We start from the raw sequence: 20,420 nt of genomic DNA on the forward strand, positions 1-20,420 counted from the left end.
TTAAAATTGATGTTTAAATCATTACAATATATATATTGCATTATTTAATATTTATAGAACTCAATAAACGTTTGATTTTTAAAAAATAATTTGTGGCCAACAATAATATAATAATGATTTACAACTACAGTGAACTAATTTTATTATGAATATATACATTATAAATAAAAATTTAATTTTTATTATTATGTCCTTAATATGTTGTCATATCACTTCAAGCGGTAAGTTCAACTAAATTAAGCATTTTTTTTATTTGTTTACATATAATTACTAATAAAAATAAGCAATTAATTGCTAAACTCATTAAATCTGATATTTGTTTGCTAAATATATTTATAATAAGTGTAGTAAAATCGATTAAATGTTTAATTTTTATGATTTCAAAGTCATTTTTATTTGATAATATAAATCTATAAAAAACTATATTTTGTGTGAGTTTTGAGTTTCATAAATGACTTTTTCATAGGACAGTACAGTAGCTCCTAAATGGAGACGTCGTTCCCTTCAATAGATAGGCATAAAAATTGTTATAAAGACAGTGTTTGCGAAAGAGATGGGAGATTGAGTGAACAGTTAACCAAATCGGCTATATTTAGACTCAACTTATTTGTGAACTGCTTTTATGCATTTGTTTAGCACTAAAACACTAATTTTTAATGCTTTCGTATTTGTCTAATATTTTTAATAATTAACAAATAACTTGATCGACAATTTGACTTTAAATCTAATATTAATTGTGTTGTTATATAACATATGTTTGTAACTTTCTTAGCAAACAAATAGTCAATTTATTGTTTATATACAATAGTACTCTGTTATACAAATAAATGACAACACATTTGGGAATCAAATTGTTGACTAATTCCCATATCTGGATATCAGTATGTGTTTTACTATTTAATAAATGCTTACATTTTGTTATAAATTACTAACAAAAGTATTTAAGAATTTATTTAAAAATCTAATTAATATAAATAGTTATAAATATACCTTATAATTATATATATGTAATATTCATATAGTTTAATAGTCAAATCTATATTATTTTTTATTTAAATTATATTAATTTTATATTATTATGTGATTGAATTATGATTTTGTGATTTGTTTAACCATTTAATGTTTTATGATCTTTATAATATATATTAACTTATTTTATGAGTTTGTTTTGCAAAAAAAATAATCAAAAGGAAATCGACAGACAGGCAAATACTGTGAATAGGAATAGAGAGAGAGATTTAAAAATAGGATAATTTTTATTGTTTTTATTGCTTAAATTGATTTTTAACAATAGACTTATTAGTGTTGTATTATATAGTAAATTGAATTACTTTTTTAAATAAATTAAAAAATTGTATTATATTTTATAGTATTTGAGTTTTGATTGATTGATTTTATTAAAGTTATTAAGCTTTGATTTTATTTCATTTATTTATTTGGTTTTCATAAAGTTTGGTTTTCCAGTTAGATACGTGCAAAAAATTATTTATTGTAAAAATCAATAAATATTATTTATTTGTATACAAACGTAAAATAGCCAGAAAAGTTAATCTATGTATTAAAGTGCGTTTAAATGAGATCTGTTTTTATTATAATCAATTCATTAATATATTAAATCATATCATTTCTCAGTTAAAGCAAAAGTAGATTAATTGTCCTTTTCTTCAATGACCTCTCATTTTCACGCCATTCCTTCACAAAATAATAGTTTGAAGAACTTAACTAAATATATATCTTTTAATTCAATGGTCCCATCAATCGGATGACCTCTTCTATACTGTGGTCGGACCTATCAATTAGTTGACACAATGGATACAATGGATTAAAGACATGCAATAGACTTTTTGATTGAAAATTACTATTAAAGAAATAATGTGTCGCTTGACTTCATTTGGTGTTACTAAAGGGTCGATAGAGACCAACCCATTACAGAGATAATGTCAAACCAATCAATGTTTTTTAATACAAATCAATGTAATAGAAATCACATTATATATATTTTTTATGTACTGTATATAAATGGATGACTAAGTGATACATAGAAATACAGCTTTTTATGATTTTAATCAAATAAAACAACTTAATTATTGTCTAATAATTAATGACAAGTCTACGACATGAATCTCAATCGTTATTTAAATACATTACTTAAGACAATACGTGTCTTAAACAAAATATTTGAATCAATTAAAATAGATTTTCCTTTTCAATAGTGAATGTGTTTTATATATAATATTTTGATAAAAGGTTTTGCGTGAAAATCAATGTTCAAAATGATTGACATAAAAGCTTTTGCTATTCAAAGGGATGAATTGTTTTCTCTTATTTTCAGCTTTTATCGTGTCTTTAATATTTAGGTTCATTTAACTTATATAACAAAGAAATGATAGCCCATTGACTCAATGTATTGGATAATCACTAAGAATTCCCTTTAAATGCATTTTTACGAAAAAATAAGACCCAATATATATATATAATAAACCATCAAATGGCCGTTTCCTTTCATCATACTATATATGATATATACAGTCTATACTATACATTATATTATAAAAACTATGTTTTAGAAATATACTATTTTCTTATTAGTTATACAAAAGTTTACTCAAATTCAGATAAATACTTAATTTTTTATTAGCTTTGATCAAGTATTTATGGCATTACCACCTATTATTTATCTAATATTATTTGTTATATATATTTATGTATAGTACATGTACAGTATGTTAGGAAAATAATAATGTGATGTTTGAGTGGATGCAAATTATTTTATATAACTTTACCATATGTTATTTGAGTGTAACAACAAAATATGCTAATAGTAGTGTATTATTATCATTATCATTATAATCAATGTTTATTCTTATTATAGTATAATTGAATATATATATATATTATGATAAATTTGATACTATAAATATACATAACCTTAATAAATTTAATTAAAAAATATATATAAACCTAACTTAAATTTAATATATATAATATCCTGTATATATCAAATACATATATTATAACCAATTACAGTATTTGGTACTGATTTATCAATAACATAGTTTAACAAAACTTTAAAATCCTATAAAAAATGACTTATTTTTATAGTGAATTTAGTCATTATATTATATTCTTGTTATCGAAGCACATATGAGTTATTGTTTTCTTATTTTTATTTCTCATTAGATTATTTGGTGTATTTTTTTGGAGAAAACTTTATGATGAAAAATGGTTTACAAAATAAGGTTTTGAATTTAAAAAATTTCTAATTTTTAAGTCGAGATGAGATAGACTTTATATTTTTTTGGCTTTAAACCATCAAAAGTATAATCAATTTTTCTAAACGCTTCGCAAAGAAATTTTTATGTGATATTTATCTTTTATTATCTGTAATTTGAAACTTTTGAAAAATTTAATTTTTGAATTAAATAAAAATTTCAATCAAAAAATATAATATATATTTTTTGATAATTTGATAGAGACATTACTGTATATCGCAAATTTTATCATCTTTGTCAACAAATTAAACATTTGTTATCAATATATATATTTTAAAAAATACTTGTATACAATATTGTATGCCATGACATATAAATATATCGATGAGAATCACTACTTGTTAAGATATAATTTAAATTAACAAATATCGGAAAATCTAAAAATATTTATTTAAGTCAAATTGTCAGGAATTATATATAGATATTATTATTATTAAATAATTTTCAGAATTAGATTTTTTTGTTGAAAAAACTACAGAAAATTACAATTTAAATAAAATTCTTAAATTTATATCATTTTTGTATGTTTTTCACGAAATAAGCAGATGAAAGCTCTTATATTAATATTTTAAATATTCATATAAAATAATATTTGTTTTTTGACATAAAAAAGTTATTTACGATCAGCACATAATCAGTAAAAAATTTTAAAATATACCGGTATAATATAATAAAAATAATATTAGTAAAAATTGATAAATATATAATAATAGTTTAGAGATAATGAACTTTCTTATATAAATAATTTACATAAAATATTGAATAACTTATTTACTATCGAAAATGACAATAATATAAAATGCTTGAATTGAAATAAAATTATTTTTAATAATATTAAAAGTTTCAGATAAATTACAAACAAATAGACTCTATATTTAAATAAAAAAATATGACCTTAATATTCATTGTTGAATTTGATAGATTACTGAAAATATAGGAAATATTGTACACATAAATTACAGTATAGCTGATACACATCCTATTACCTCAAAATGGATATCATTTATATATTAGTATTTTTGCAACAAAAGTATAATCTGATAAACACGTGCTCAGAATATTCTATGTCTTAAATAATTTGTCATTTATTTCTCAATGTTTTGTATGTGTTTGATGTGTTTTTGTTGAAATTTTCTCAAAATAGTGACTACAGTTATAGAGTACTTGTACTGAACTATAAACTATACATTGTATACATAAAGTAAAAATACACTGTCGTATCAATAATGAATGCTTTTCTCACTAGTTTTTTATATAGTATAGAGAATAACTTTATTTTAATGCATTTTATATAATCAAATGAATTTATTAAAATTTATGAATCTCTCTAAAGGCTGATGTGCTCTCCATTAACCAACACTTCTCTAAATATTTATGTCATCTTATATTCAATTTATTCAATAAATACACATCATTTGATCGATTTGACGATAGAGTATAGAATTTAAGTAAATAGTGGCATATGATTGCATTGTAAGCATTGATAAAATGTTAATTATCTTCAAAATAACTTTAAATAGTTGAAAAATACAATTTTATATAAAGATATAGATATATCCATTTAAATGATAAGACATCGCTTTATTTGATGATATATTCTATACTTATCTAATATAACTTCATATAAATACATATTTTTTATATTTGTATTCCTTTTGTGTGTTTATATTTCAAAAGCCATAAACATTGCATTTAATAGCAAACATTGTGTGCATAACTATATTAGTTTCATATTTATTGCAGAATTACTATTTTCTGAATATTTCAAATTTTCTTAAAACTATTTTGGCAAACATGTAATATAATACTTAGTTATAAGACATAAATTTAAATAAAGTCAGATTGTAATATTCAAATAAATATTGTTATATTAATCGTGTTGAGTAAAATACAAATTTTGTAAATTGTTTGGTAATTTTTTGTCATTTTCAATATATTTTTTCTAGATTTTCATAATATTAAGTTTATTTAAATTTAAAATATTATAGTTACTATAATATAGTATATATGAGAATCTAAAAGAATATATATATATATATTATCGTTTATGTGAAAATTTGCACTGAAATTTAAAATTAGTTTTAAGTATACTGGTAAATATATAGTATATATACTGTACATATATAGTACATTATTCTTTATATTATAATTTATTTAAATATATTAAAGATAAATAATATCTTTATGTTTCCATGAATGATATTAATTTAATGTTAATTTTTATTTTTTAAGGTATGTTTTTACTTTATTAATGCTTTATTTTTAATTATAGCTACAAATAAGAATAAATTAATAATTTTCTCTTAATTTGATTAATTTGTAAATTAAAGTTTAATAATGTATTTTTACTTATTCTACTATTATAATGAAATATGTATATAGAAAATATATATTGTAAACTTTATATGTAGATATTAATTTAAATTATATTGTAACTTAAATTAAGTGAATTATTAAAAAAATAAAATTAAAAAATCAATAATAAATGTTTGGACAGTCATTTGCAAAGGAAAAAGCCATTAGTTGAGCAAAAGTGCCGAAACACAGAAATCATTTGAAATTACTTTAACGACTTTCATTGTATGATATTTTAGTAGCTATTGTTGTTATTAGTCTAATTAGACAAGTATTGTATTGTTTGTTGTTGTTTGGAAAATTAAAAAAAATATTTAACCTTTTTTACTAATGTTAAAAATATAGAAAACCAAAATTTCATGATCGAGATTTTAAATTTATGATAAATATAAAAAATAAGACTATTTTATATAAATACTCCTAAATTAATTAGAAATTTATTAATTGGTTTACAATAAATGTTGACTTTAATTGAGTTTATAAACACTGTAAACATTAAAACACTATAAATCATAATTTTGATAATTAGATCCCGGGTTTGAAGGCTTCAGTTGAATATTCATGAGATAAAAGACCAGTAAATGTTGAAAATTAATTTTTAGTTTTGTTTACATCATTCAAATTGGTTTGAATACCATTACTGTCATACTATAACACATTTAAATATAACACATTCACTATAATATTAAAGTGTCGCTTATGTTTCAAAGTGAACACAAAAAGCCAAATTTGTTATAATTATTTAAATAATTAGAAAATGTATTAATCAATTTTATATAAAGTTATAAATTAGTAAGTGTTACTATTAATAGGTCATAAAATTGTAAGTAATAATAGATTATATTGTATTAGTTTGGTTAATGAGTATTATAATCATACCAAATACATATACACCATTTATTTTTTATAAATCATCAAATTCATTATTAATATATAATTTTACCTTGTTTAAAAATGTAATTATTTTAAAAAGTTTTTAACAAATGTGATAAATGAAATACTGACGCATATCTATGAGAAAATAATTTTATTAAACATTTTGACTTATAAATTTTAACATTACTTAATGTATTAATAATAATATCTTACATTATACAGTATAACTTACATGTATATTAAGCATTAAATATTTTTATGTTATAATATATTAATATAAAACTTTTTTTTTTGATATATAAATTCAATATAACACTTTTTAAAATTTATATAACAACATTTTTTACCAATTATTGTTTTCAAATAAATTGAAATGTTTTTACTTTATTTGATTAGAATAGTATTGCTTTTATCAGCAATTAATTTAATGAAATAAAAACATAAACAAAGAGAAGAAACAAAAATTAAAACTTTAATCAAAGAAATTATATTAAGTGATTGAATGCTAAGAATCGGAATTAAGAGCTGATTATTGATTAGAGACAAGAATGAGATAACAATTTAGGTTTAATTGCAAAACTGGAATCACATTCTTGTCATACCATTTCTTAACTAAATATTAAGTTTATTTCTTATTACTGTTTTGAAAGCACATACTCACACACTCACCCACTCACTCACTCACTCACTCACTCACTCACTCACTCACTCACTCACTCACTCACACACACACACACTCACTCACTCACTCAAACACTCACAAATACTAACATTACATTATATCTATAGTAATAGTCTATTAATATGTGAATCTTATTGCTTTTTAAATGAATGTCCAAACATCCAAACATTGTCTATAAATGTCTGTTATTGTCTGTCATAGAGTGTGGGGTAAACCAACTGAGTTGACAGCAATTTCAGTCAATTTATAAGATGAGAGTTCACTTTCTAACCAAACAATTGCTTATATGAATACATTCTTTCAGTGCAAATGAGTGGTCTCTTTCTCTACCCTTTCCTTTCTAAGAGGCGTTTGTTATGTAATTCACAAATAAGTAATAATAGATTAAATGAGAAAACTTATCACAAAATATTGAGATTTTCCAATAACTGGTAAATTTATGAATGACTGTCACTAATCTCGAATTCAAAATAATTTTGTTTTTTATTTGCAAAAATAGGTCTTAAATTTTTGTCTGAAAAAATTTGGAATATTTTTTGTCAATTATTTTTTCAGAGCTTTTTCTTATCTCTAGTAATGCAATAAAAATAAAATTTTTAAATAAAACTTTAAACAAATTTCAAAAAGATTTATGAAATCTTTAGGAAATGAATAGCAAAAAATATACACTTTATGTGTGAATACAATCTCTGACTTTAAGAATGGGCTGATATTTTTGTAGGCAATACCCGATTATAGAGTAATGAGAAACGTTAGGAAAGAAACGGGAGAAACGATTATTGATTTTATGTTATAATAACAGACATTGTATTGAATTCATGCGATTTCAATACTCTTTGCTATGCATACGAGTAGTCCATTGATATATAATTTATAAATAAAAAGTAGAAGTTTTTTCATTCTTATTATAAAACACTGGTTTTGAGAGACAGAGGCTATACTTATAAAAACATTTATATTATGAATTAATTCAAAACAATTAGGAGTTTCTTTTAATTATTGATTTTCTAAACATTTATATTTGTCGAAAATACTTAAATATATCTATAGTAAGATAAGAAGTTTAGAAAATTAAATTCAATTTAATATAAAAAACAAGAGAAACACTAATCGATTAAAAGAAATGTTAGAAATTAAGTGTTAAATTATATATTAAATCCTAAGATATGCTTTATATTGATATTATAAGCTATGATATTATAAAAGGTGTCGTGAGTTAAGAAAGTTTGTCATCAATAGAGTTACAGCAAATAGCATTCACTTAATTGTATTGCGGATTAGCATAAATATCATTTCATACATCAGCTTTTGTTTCACATATTATTACATTCAATGTCCTGTTATAAGTCGTTTGGATCGATGTGTCGTTTTGATGCCTTAAATATAAAAGGATGGCTTATGTATGATATTAGCTTATATTGCGATAGCAATGACGGTATGAATGGGCGCATAAATGCGAGAACTGGAACATTACATTAGCTCTCTCTCTCTCTCTCTCTCTCTCTCTCTCTCTCTCTCTCTCTCTCTCTCTCTCTCTCTTACTCTCTATTTCACTGAATCAATATAAGTTATATAACGTTTGCAAACATAACATAATAACAAAACAGTGTGAGCTATGGTTGAATGTATCAGACGTTTTGGTGTAGTTTTTTTTGAGGCATAGAAGTAGTGAACATTTTATGACAGATAAGAATGACATATAAATTGATTTCAAGCAAACAAATATCATGTTTGTGTCAAACGGAAAATTATTTGCATATTTCTAATGCATTATTCAAATGCAGGCCAACAACCAAATGGAGTTTCAAAACTAAACGATCCGTTTGTCGTCGACAATGACAACTCGGCTCGAAAATCATTATTACCGGTGCCATCATCTTCATCGTCATTATCACTACAATCATCATCACTGTCATTGTCATCATCTCATTCCATACCATTAAATAGCTTAAATCAATTAAGAATGCATGAAGAAAGAGCTGTTCCCAAGAACGTGACCGCACAGGCCGGTCATCCCGTGTATCTGCACTGTATTGTCGAACCCATAGGCGATAAAATGGTTAGACTTAGTCTATAGATATATCACACTCATTGAGCCATTTAATGGCAATCAATTGCTAGTGCATTACGATAGCAATGCATTTGTTTAGGCATTGATTGTCATGAATTGGCATCACTTGCATTTGTTCATCTCATTAATGATTGTATAGTATCAACAAAATGATAAATACTGTATTCAACAATTAATTTTAGGTCTCATGGATTCGTTTACGTGATTTCCATTTGCTAACAGTAGGTCTTCTCACTTATATATCTGACGACCGCTTTGTTATACGACACGGAACTCTACAATCTAATGACTGGGCCCTACAAATCAAACATGTCGTTCCCACCGATGAAGGTATACACTTATATAATATTGATATATATTACAGTACACTACACTACAGTATATACAATATATCCCAATTTTCTCAACACTTCATCAATAAATCATTGCATTTTTGTTTTATTATATGTCACTTCACTTCATATTTATAACTCTCAATATAACTTTATTTCTTATAACAGCCAATAATAATAATTTAATACTGACTTATTATTATAATTATGAGCAGACAATAATATATGTTGTTTTATTTTAATTTACTATTGATTTTATTAACAAAACAAATATTAAAAGAAAAATGTAATGTATATTTTACAATATTTTATATTTTATATGTTTATATATTTATATATTTAATTTATAGGTCTATATGAATGTCAAATCAACTCAGATCCCCCACGAAGTCAGTAAGTATATCGTATTATTTAATAATATATGATATGCTATATATGATAATAATGTATTATATTTTGCAAATACACTTTATTATTGTTCACAACACAAGAGAGTAGAGTTTATTGTATTTTATTTCAATTGTCTCTTATATTATATATGATTCAACTTTTATTTTTTTTAGTATTATTTTTTGCCCTATTTATGAATGTTAGTGGCATTTGATTTGATAAGCATTTAAGAGAGCGTACAAAATATTACATATACCATACCATACCATACCATACCATACCATACCATACCATACCATACCATACCAGATATCAAGTTTTTAAAAAATATCTATACATCATTATTACCATAATTAAACTTATATTTTTTTATTGTTTTGCTTTAAATTGTTATTTATAATGATTTTTCAAATGAAAAGACTAATTATTACACTCTATTTCAGGTATTATAATTTACAAGTTGTCGGTATGTTTAATATTTATAATTACTTATTATTAGTTATTTATAAAACATTAAAATTTACATGTCTTTCTATTACAAAATATTTTTGTTGTTGAATATATATATATATAATACTGTATATAAATATTCTTTAATATGTAACATATTCTCATATTCTGTATAATATATTTTTTGAGGGAAATTAGTCAAATTTTGCACAAAACATTTGGATTTATGGCACGGAATTACAGTACAATAGTTAGAAATATAGTATACAAAAGCTAACAATAATTGTGACCCAAGGCTTACACTTGATTTAGATATGTAGTTTATATGCAGGGTTAAGTAAGGGGGTAGGGGGTAAGGCCAAAATACCCCCCTAGGATCGAGATTTTGGGATTTTACCCCCCAGACTTTTTGACCAAATGGGAAAAATTGTCGCTTAAAAACGAGGAGAAATGACCCCCCCTAAAATTTCGGCGCCGAAATTTTTTTGAAGTTTAAAAATTTTAATTTTAGTTTTTTTAGGTGTTTATATGTTTTTAAAATTTATATGAATCTAATTATTGATTAAAAATAAATAAAATAGTTAAAATAACGTTAAAACTCATGAAAAAATAACATAATTTTAATTAAAATATTAAACTAAAAAATCTTTAAAATTTTGAATTTAATAATTAGTATTCAGTCACTATTTATATAAAAATAACATTAAAAAATAAAATTATATATCTATAAACTATGAACATTAAGTATTATTTAAAAAATTAATTATGTTAAAAGTTAAAAATTATTAAAATACTAAAAATAACTCATAGTGTATCATTAATGCTTTTATCAACTATTTTTAAATCTTAAATACATTATTTTATTTTTTGTTAAAATTTAAGTTTTTATTAATTTTTAAAATTTTTAAAAAAAAAATTAATTTTTTGTTGAAATTTAAGTTTTTGTTAATTTTTAAGTTTTTTTTATATTTTTGGAAATTTTATTGAATTTACATGGGAATATTCGGGAACTTAAGGAATTTTTAGGGAATTTTCTCTTGACCCCCCCCTTGATTTTGGATTTTTGAAAAAAATGCCGTTTAAAAATGCAATAAAAATCTTACCCCACCCAATACCCCCTCCCCCAAGATTTTTCGAGAATTTTGTAAATTTTACCCCGGTCTACCCCCCTCTAAAATCCAAAACCTTGCTTAACCATGTTTATATGCTGTTTCATATAAACATTTATGTCAAACATATTTCAATTGATATGTCTAAGATGAATGGCTAAACTATTACTGATGACAGTATATTTGAGATAACTTAAAAAGTGAAACATTCTGTATTTATATATATAGTATTTATATTGTAAATAATCATTTAGTTAGTAAATTGTAATTAGTTTTATATTTTTTAGTTTATATGAATTGTATTAAATATAAGGAATATAACTTAGATTAATGTTTAGTAAAGAATATGTTTATTTAGCAATTTATTATTATATAACTAATTGGTGCATTAATGTTTAGTATATACTGTATAATATATAACTAGTTATATATAATTTATTTACTGAATATACTGTATATATAGTATAAAACAATATCTTATGTGATATACTTTATTATAGTACCGGTGGCTGAGATGATTGGTCAGCCCGATGTGTTTGTACGTACCGGTGCCACAATAAACTTGACGTGTGTTATATCACGTTCACCTGAAACGCCAGCTTATGTTTTCTGGTATCACAACCAACGTATGATAAATTATGATTCAGTAGGAAGGGGTGACATAACCATCCAAAAAGACTCGTCCAAAAGTGATTCAGTTGTCTCACGTCTTGTCATACGATCGGCCAAATTGCACGATAGCGGCAATTATACGTGTGCTGCCAGTAATGCTCAGCCAACTTCACTATATGTTCACGTTTTACAGGGTATGTATCACTACTAATGTATATTTTTACACATATATCCAACTTAAGGATTGCTAAATGATATTTTCAATTAGGAGGACATTGTATTAATATAGAAATGGGAGGAACAAGAGTATAAATATTTATATTTATTTAATTAATTTTTTAATTATGTCAAATATTTCAAAATATTTTAAAAAAATAATTTTATATTAATTTTTTTTGCTAAGTTCTAAAATAAAAATAAAATAAATAGTACTAGAATATTTTTATAATTTTTCAAAATGTCATAGCATTATATTATTTTCCGATGGATGTACTAAAATGTTGTATTGAATTTGAGCCTAAGTTTGAGAAAATCATCTGTTTTAAGGACATCTAACAACCCTAACTCAACCCTAACTCAACCCTAACTCAACCCTAATTCAACCCCCTTTCCATTTATGCCAAATAAATACAACATTGTCTCTAATGGTTATGTTTTTATCTCAGACAATATCATCTATGAGTTGTATCTTAATATTGTATTAACTTTTCATAAAGTGAATGCTTTGCAAAACTATAATCGTATTACATATCAAAGTCATAATAGGATTAATCCCTTTACATAAACTCTATTATACTTTCTTTTGCTATTATCTAACATTGGGTTATATAATAGCACACAAACGATATATTTACAGATTATTTGACATTATAATAATGAAAATGTTTGTCTTTCAATAATAATAAAACAAAACATAATAAACAACTAAACCATAATCAAAATGATGGGTTATTTGTATAATCACACAAAAACTTTTCATATTAATATGAGACTTAATTTTAGTATTTTTGTGGTTTATTAAATTTTATTAAATAATATATATTACTATTAATATAAATGATATGATTAGCAAATTGGAGTCTAAATAAACGGGAATTAGTTTTAGCAAAATAAAAATCAATTGATTTATTTTTTATTTGCTTTTCTTTAATTCCAGTAAACGGTAAAGCAGATGGGATGAGAAATATAAACGTTTAAAGATTTTAAAAAAAACATTTAACAGTAAACTGTTTTTTAAACAAACATAACAAACATAATAGACAACAGAAAGCAATTTAAGTGCAGATAATTTAGTTTTACAAATGTTTTTCAAATAACTGAACCGAAATGGTTGTGTGCAATCATATTAATCAAGTTTATTGTTTTATATCGTTATATAATACATATTATAAATTATTGTTATATATTTGGTATATCATAGGAGAGAAGCGATTATCGAGTAGAATACAGAACGACCAGCCATTCATCGACCAGACCTCTAGTGATGCCAGTGCTGGCAGAACCAGAAGCCAACCAAACACTCAACTCAGACCAACCATTATTGCTATCACAATGTTTAGCCTATTGATGGCTGCATTCAATACAATGCAATCACTGCCGTATACAACAGCAACTAATTTAGTGAGACATACATGAAAAGTGGTCACAACTAGCATGTGATGTGATGTCTAACCAACAGTTAATCTCAACATCGAAATCATTATATCTCACAAACTCTATCCTCTCTATCATCGGATTCATTGATATTACTTATACTTACTTTTGTTTATATTATATAATATACGATATAAATAGATATCTATATATTGGTATCATTCCATTGGAAAGGTATTATAAAGAAGCGGCAAATAATACTCTCATATGTCTAGTGAGGCATTAAATTGAATTGACATTTGCCTGTATTTGGATTTATTATAACTGATTGTAAAATAATATATAATAATATAATACAATATATGAGTTCATAACATTTGCTCGCTTTCTCTCTGATTATCTTTGATTAGTTATTATTGTGTATATAATATATAGTAAATATAAAACACATTATTGAGGACTCAATTTATTTTCTTGTTTTTATTTGCTTTGTATATATAAATATTTGTATATATAAATATATTTAGTTTATAATTAAGTTTATTTATAAATATAATAAAATATACATATAAATGATTTCTTATTTATAAATAATAGATTAATTTTGATCGTTATATGGAAAATATATGCAATTTATATCATATTATTAAATATTCAAAAGTGTGAAATGAATCTCAAAATTATCTATTGATTAATATGAATATATCATTTACTTCCAATAATAAATTTTAATCATAAATATCTTTTAAATAATTGAACAAATGTTTTATGATCATGAATTATATATTATAAAATTATTATTAAGTTATTTAAAATCTTTAAATAAAAATCAATGTTTTATATAAGTACACGCATTTTTAATTTGCATGTTTAAACTGGTTAATTACTATTATTTAGTTTTACAAAAAATATATATAAATTAAAATTAAGTTTTAGCAGTAAATTGCTTTACAATCCCCTAACTTGTTATCAAACGATTTACACTAAATATAATAAATCAACAGAAATTGGAGTTAATATTAATTTACTTCCCGTCACTAAAACTAACTCTCAATACTACTATTACTACAAGTTTTAATGATTCAAATAAATTGAAACTTTAAATAGATTTCAACTATTTTCAAACATATAACAACGTATAGAATACATATAGAAAAACGTTTGTTTATAACTTATTTTAATCAATAAGTTATTCATTATAATGTTTCTAATGTTTTTTAAGATTTCCAAAAATGCATTTAAAAAAACTAAAGTTTTATTCAAAGTTTAATTTAATTTTATTATCAATTTTATGAATCTAATAACAAAATTGAAAAGTTTTGAAATGGTTTATTTTTATAAATATAGCAAATTATAATAATTTTATGAATCTTTATTTGTTTTTATATTTAATATTAAATAGATTGTGGAAAATAGTTATTTTTAAACGATTTCATATAATATTCATAGATTTGAATATTGATTACATTTTTGATGATTAAAGTAAATTGAATGAAATGAATGTAAAAATGTTATTATTGTGTCATTTAGTGAAAATGCATTAAATTCGTGCCAAATATGCATTTGTTGGGCTCATTATCCATACCTATAGTTCTAACATATAATATAAAGTAAAGACAGGCAAAGAGGGAAAGTGTGAATCGCAATGAGCTCAGCGGCACTACTCTAAGCACTGTTATGTTATATAATATTATACTGAATAGCTGTACAATACTGTAGAACTAAGGGGTCTCTGTTTGCAGTGAATGAATGCATTTGTCAATTGGCTTTTAGGCTCATAACTACACTAATCCATTGTAGACATAATATTAAAGTTAAATTAAATTTTGAAACTATGTTCACATGTTTTGATGTTTTCACTTAAATATATTACAAACAGAGCTCCCATTCCCTAACTTTTTCATTGGTTATTTGTCTTTCAAAAGTCATACAATTTTTAATATTTAGCACTCTTTTGGGGTATAGATTGACGTTAACGCACTTTTCACACCAAATCGGATGAATATAAGCTATAAAATGAAACCAAAATCAATGATAACTTGTGTTACAAGAACTTTGGGAACTGTTTGCCATAGAATTCTTCTTACAATTTATGGTAACATTCATTGTAATTGTTGTCAGTATATCTTCTCTCAGAAAGTAATATATTTTTTGGTAACATTTGAAGCGCAGAATCTATTGGTATTTGAGACCAAACTCTCGGCTTTTTAGACCAAAATCACGACTCAAATAATACATTTGTTTTGCGTTTCAAAAACAAGACTCACAATTAATGACATCTTTTTACAAAATAGTGCCTATTTTTACTTAAAATGATTATCAAATTTAAAACTTTCAAACATTTTTATAAGAAAATTATTTTTTTGTAGTTTTGAATTAAATTAAAATATATTTTTGTTTCAAAATATTTTAATAATTAATTAAATACAAAAGAAAATTAACAGATATTTTTTTATTAATAATATTTATTAATTTTAAATTTGTTATAATTATTATAGTTATATTAATCAAATTATTTTAATTCATCAAGTTATTTTAATTATTTTTAAATATTAATAGAATTAATTCAAAAACTAATATAATGAGACAAATAATAATGATGTAATAGAAGTGTATAAAAAATATCTCACATTTATGTAATGTAATTGAATGAGAAATTTGTTTTAAAAGTAATTTAATTCCTATACAACACATTCACAACATTTTCAGACTCGACTTCAGCTCTTTTGTCAAAACATTTTCTACTTTTTTTTATTTGATTTTATTTTTATTGATTGTCACACAAAATAGAAACCTTTGGTGAAAGTGACATAAATTTTGTTTTTCCATATTATAGGGAATATACGGTACAGCACTGGTATATATAATATATATATATTTATATGGTTTATACGTAAGTATATCGAAAACATAAACAAATATATATATCGAGAGAATGTATGGCAAAGAATATGAAAGCATTTGTGTTAGGAATTCTTCATTTCTCTTATTCGATGCAATTATCGTCAAAACTCTAAGGATTCACAACTAAATAAATGCGGCTTTTGTTGCAACTCATCCAACGCTCATATCTTTTATAGTCTGCCATTCATATCATTCATTAATTTCAATATAATATATGACTTATAAATATATAACATATGAATGCATTTAAATAGTTTTTTCCTAATATCTTTCAATTCATATAAATTGTTGACCACAACAATCTATCAAATGTTTATTTATTAATTCAAAATATTGATTGTTTTCTAATGCATTGGCATACAGTCTATAATAAAATATATCATATTATTTACAATTTATTTTTTATTATGTGTTTTATGGTCATTTTTTTATTTTTATTTACTATTAATAAATTAAATTATTTATATTGATATTACATTTAATGATAACAAACTTTATTATTATCAATATACATATATATTATTACATAGATTTAATAATGTAAATAAATTAAATAAAAACAATACCACTAAATATAATAAAAGTAGTTATAAATAAATAATAATTTTTTAAAAACTTTAATCGTAATTTTGAGTATTTAATTTGTATTTATATCACTGCAAAAATGTGAGCAAAAAATGTTGAATATGTTTTTAACTATGTATTGTACTCTAATATATATTTCATACAACACTTATATACATATGATGTCGTAAATTATGTAATTTATTTTTAAAACATTATAATTTTTAAACATTTATCTAACAGTGTTATTAAATGTTCTAAAAGATAATGTAAATTGAATTCAACAAAATTTTATATGTTATATAAGAAAATATAATATATAGTATTTGTGTTTTAAAATTGTTTATTGGAGTCACAAATATACTGATTGTATTGAAACATTTGTAGACTCCAATCATTATATTGTTGACTAAGACTCAACTTTATAAACAGCAAAAAAATAAATAAACTAAGACTTAATTTTGAAGTTTTATTTTGATATTTATTTTGTAAGTATATATTTATATATATTATATACTATAGAGAATAGCATTATAAATAATAATATTAAATTTTCTTTTCTATGCTTTAACGCTATATTATTTTAAATAATAGAATATTTTTTGTGTACATTTTATAGGTTTATATATATTATTATTTTTATATATTTTTAGATAAAAATATTTCTCATTTTCCCTTTTATTTAATGTTATGTTGAGATATTTGTGTGCAATTGTTGTCTGCATTTGTCTTAGCACTCATAAAGTAAACTTCACGATTGATATCATTGTGTGAAAGGGATAGAGAAGAGTACAGTATATCATATAATAGTACAGTTTATACTTATATCAACAATATAAATATATATATATATATATATATACTGTATATATTATGTATTGAAAATCTGTTATTTTTATTTCATTTATATAACTCACACTCTAAACAGAGATATGTCTAATAAACAAAAATACTGTATATTAATTATATAAAAACACATTTGCACTCAAACACACAAAATATAGTAATTGGTGTATCACTAAAAACTTTGTTGTTTTCTTAAGATTGAATATTCATTATATAATTGACGGAATTGTATAATACAAATGCCATAAAAACAGTCAAAATTCATGAAAACCTATTATTTTAATGTTTATTTTGTCTTCAAATTATGCCTATAGTGGAAAATATTCCAGTTTTGAATTTCGCTTTTTAGTTTAGTATATATAAACAAAAATTTAATTTCAACATCAAAATAATAAAAAAAAATTTATATTTATTATATAAAAAGCATCCTTTCTTTTTATAAAAACTCTCATTTGTGTGCAGTCGTGTGTGTGCTTATGTTTATTTGTATTAATATAATACAAATATACTGTATATACTGTATGTACAGTATATGGTTTTAATTATATTTATATTCTTGTGTTAGGAGTTAAAACAAAATATATTAAAGTTAATTAGTTACAAATAAAATCTATTACTAATGATTTACAAAATAAATAATGCAAATTATTGAAATTAATTGAAATAAAAAATGTTTTTTTTCAATTAAAATTAAGGTATTTTATATAAAAACTAATTTACATTTTAAGATATTATTGTGATTTATAAATTTATAAAATTATAAGATAAGATTTGAATTTATTTAATTTATATTATTATTTGAAAAGATTATCCATTTATTTTACGAAAATTATGTTTGTGGATAAAATCATTTCAAATAATATAATAGTTAATTAAATTAATTACATTTTTTTTATCGTAAATTATTATATTTTGAAGTCTAATTGAAATATTTATTTATAATTAAATAGTTATATATGATTGTTATTTTGCTACTGAGATAAATATTTCGCTACAAAATAGTTTCACATTTTATTAACTATTTTTACAACATATAAACATTAAATTGATTTTTTAAAAATAATAATCACATAAAGCCACTGCTAATTTTGGTTGAAATATTTTTATATAACTATTAAAAATATTAAATTGTACCGGTTATTATTTATGGTGTATATTATCGTATCATTTTATGTTATTTACACCAATTTATATTTTCATTAAATAACTTTAATATTTTCATGACTAAACTGATATTAATCTGTATTAATTTTCGACTGAAAATATAAAAAAAAAACATTTTTAATGGTTGATAATAATTATAATGTTAATAACCCACTAAATAATGTGTTCAATCTATTTCCTTATTAGTCATACAATTAATGGCAAAGAAATGAAAAATGAATTTTACAAATATTGTAGAAGTTTTATGGCTAAGAAATAAAACAATATTTGTTTGTATTGTAAATCATATGACATTTTCTAAGCAATAGTATAGTAAAGGAAAAAGTATTTTGTGCCGTATTTTTGAGGACTGTTTCACTTGTAATCATTGAGTCATATCTTTTAGTACATAAAGAAACAAATCTATAATTCTTTTCGTAGGAATTGTACCACAGATTGCTTTGTTTGCCTTCAAATACATTTGCTTTGCCGGCCATCAGCTCATGTCATCCAACTATATAACTATATATTTAATACAACACAACAACTCAACTCAACTTAACTTAAGACAAGTCAAACTCATGAGAAACTTGTGTCAGAGCTGAGTGTCAGATCAGGTCTTATCACTTCTCCCTCATAAACATTATTATAACATTATAGACATTATATTTATAGACATTATATTTATAGATATTATAGTATATTGATTATAATGTAAGCCAAACTATAACTGAACTTCAATAGAAAGCTATTCATTAATTCAATAATCAATTCACGAATAGTTAATGATTACAATATAGTAGAAAACTAAGTGTTAATATCAAATATATTATATTAGTCCACATGTGGCCAAATAATGTAAACATTTCTTCTTTTTTATTAAATTATATAATGTTTTAGTCTTATATTTTGTGCTAACATAAACTCGTATATAATTAAAATGCAATATTTTTAAACTTTCTATTAAATTACATTTCAATTATGAAACTTAATTACAAAGTTGATATAAAACATAACAGTAATAGTATGTGTTTACACTGTACACACACAATGCAAGGAGTAGTCAAGATATCAGAGCTATATATTTAATCTATAGATTATTAATAAATGGCAAAACATCTTTAATAATATTGAGTATCTTAATTAAAAGTATTAATAAATATAAATATTTGAATTATTAGTAGTTATATAAAATTTATTGATGTAATGTTTATAATATCA

General features: G+C 22.6%; 1 protein-coding gene across 1 annotated transcript; it reads left to right on the plus strand.

The window, feature by feature from the left end:
- The first annotated feature begins 8,831 nt into the window (after positions 1–8,831).
- Positions 8,832–13,878, plus strand: LOC128958382 (cell adhesion molecule 1-like). The gene is made up of 7 exons (XM_054304230.1): positions 8,832–8,914; positions 8,970–9,244; positions 9,439–9,586; positions 9,939–9,981; positions 10,422–10,444; positions 12,038–12,343; positions 13,570–13,878. Exons 1-7 carry the CDS (start codon positions 8,878–8,880, stop codon positions 13,782–13,784), a joined length of 1,047 nt encoding a protein of 348 aa, XP_054160205.1. The 5' UTR covers positions 8,832–8,877; the 3' UTR covers positions 13,785–13,878.
- The last annotated feature ends 6,542 nt before the right edge of the window (positions 13,879–20,420 follow it).

This window comes from Oppia nitens, unplaced genomic scaffold (assembly GCF_028296485.1).
Source record: "Oppia nitens isolate AA-2021 unplaced genomic scaffold, nextdenovo-longstitch-racon4-pilon3 scaffold3_pilon_pilon_pilon, whole genome shotgun sequence".
Classification (NCBI taxonomy): Eukaryota; Metazoa; Arthropoda; class Arachnida; order Sarcoptiformes; family Oppiidae; genus Oppia; species Oppia nitens.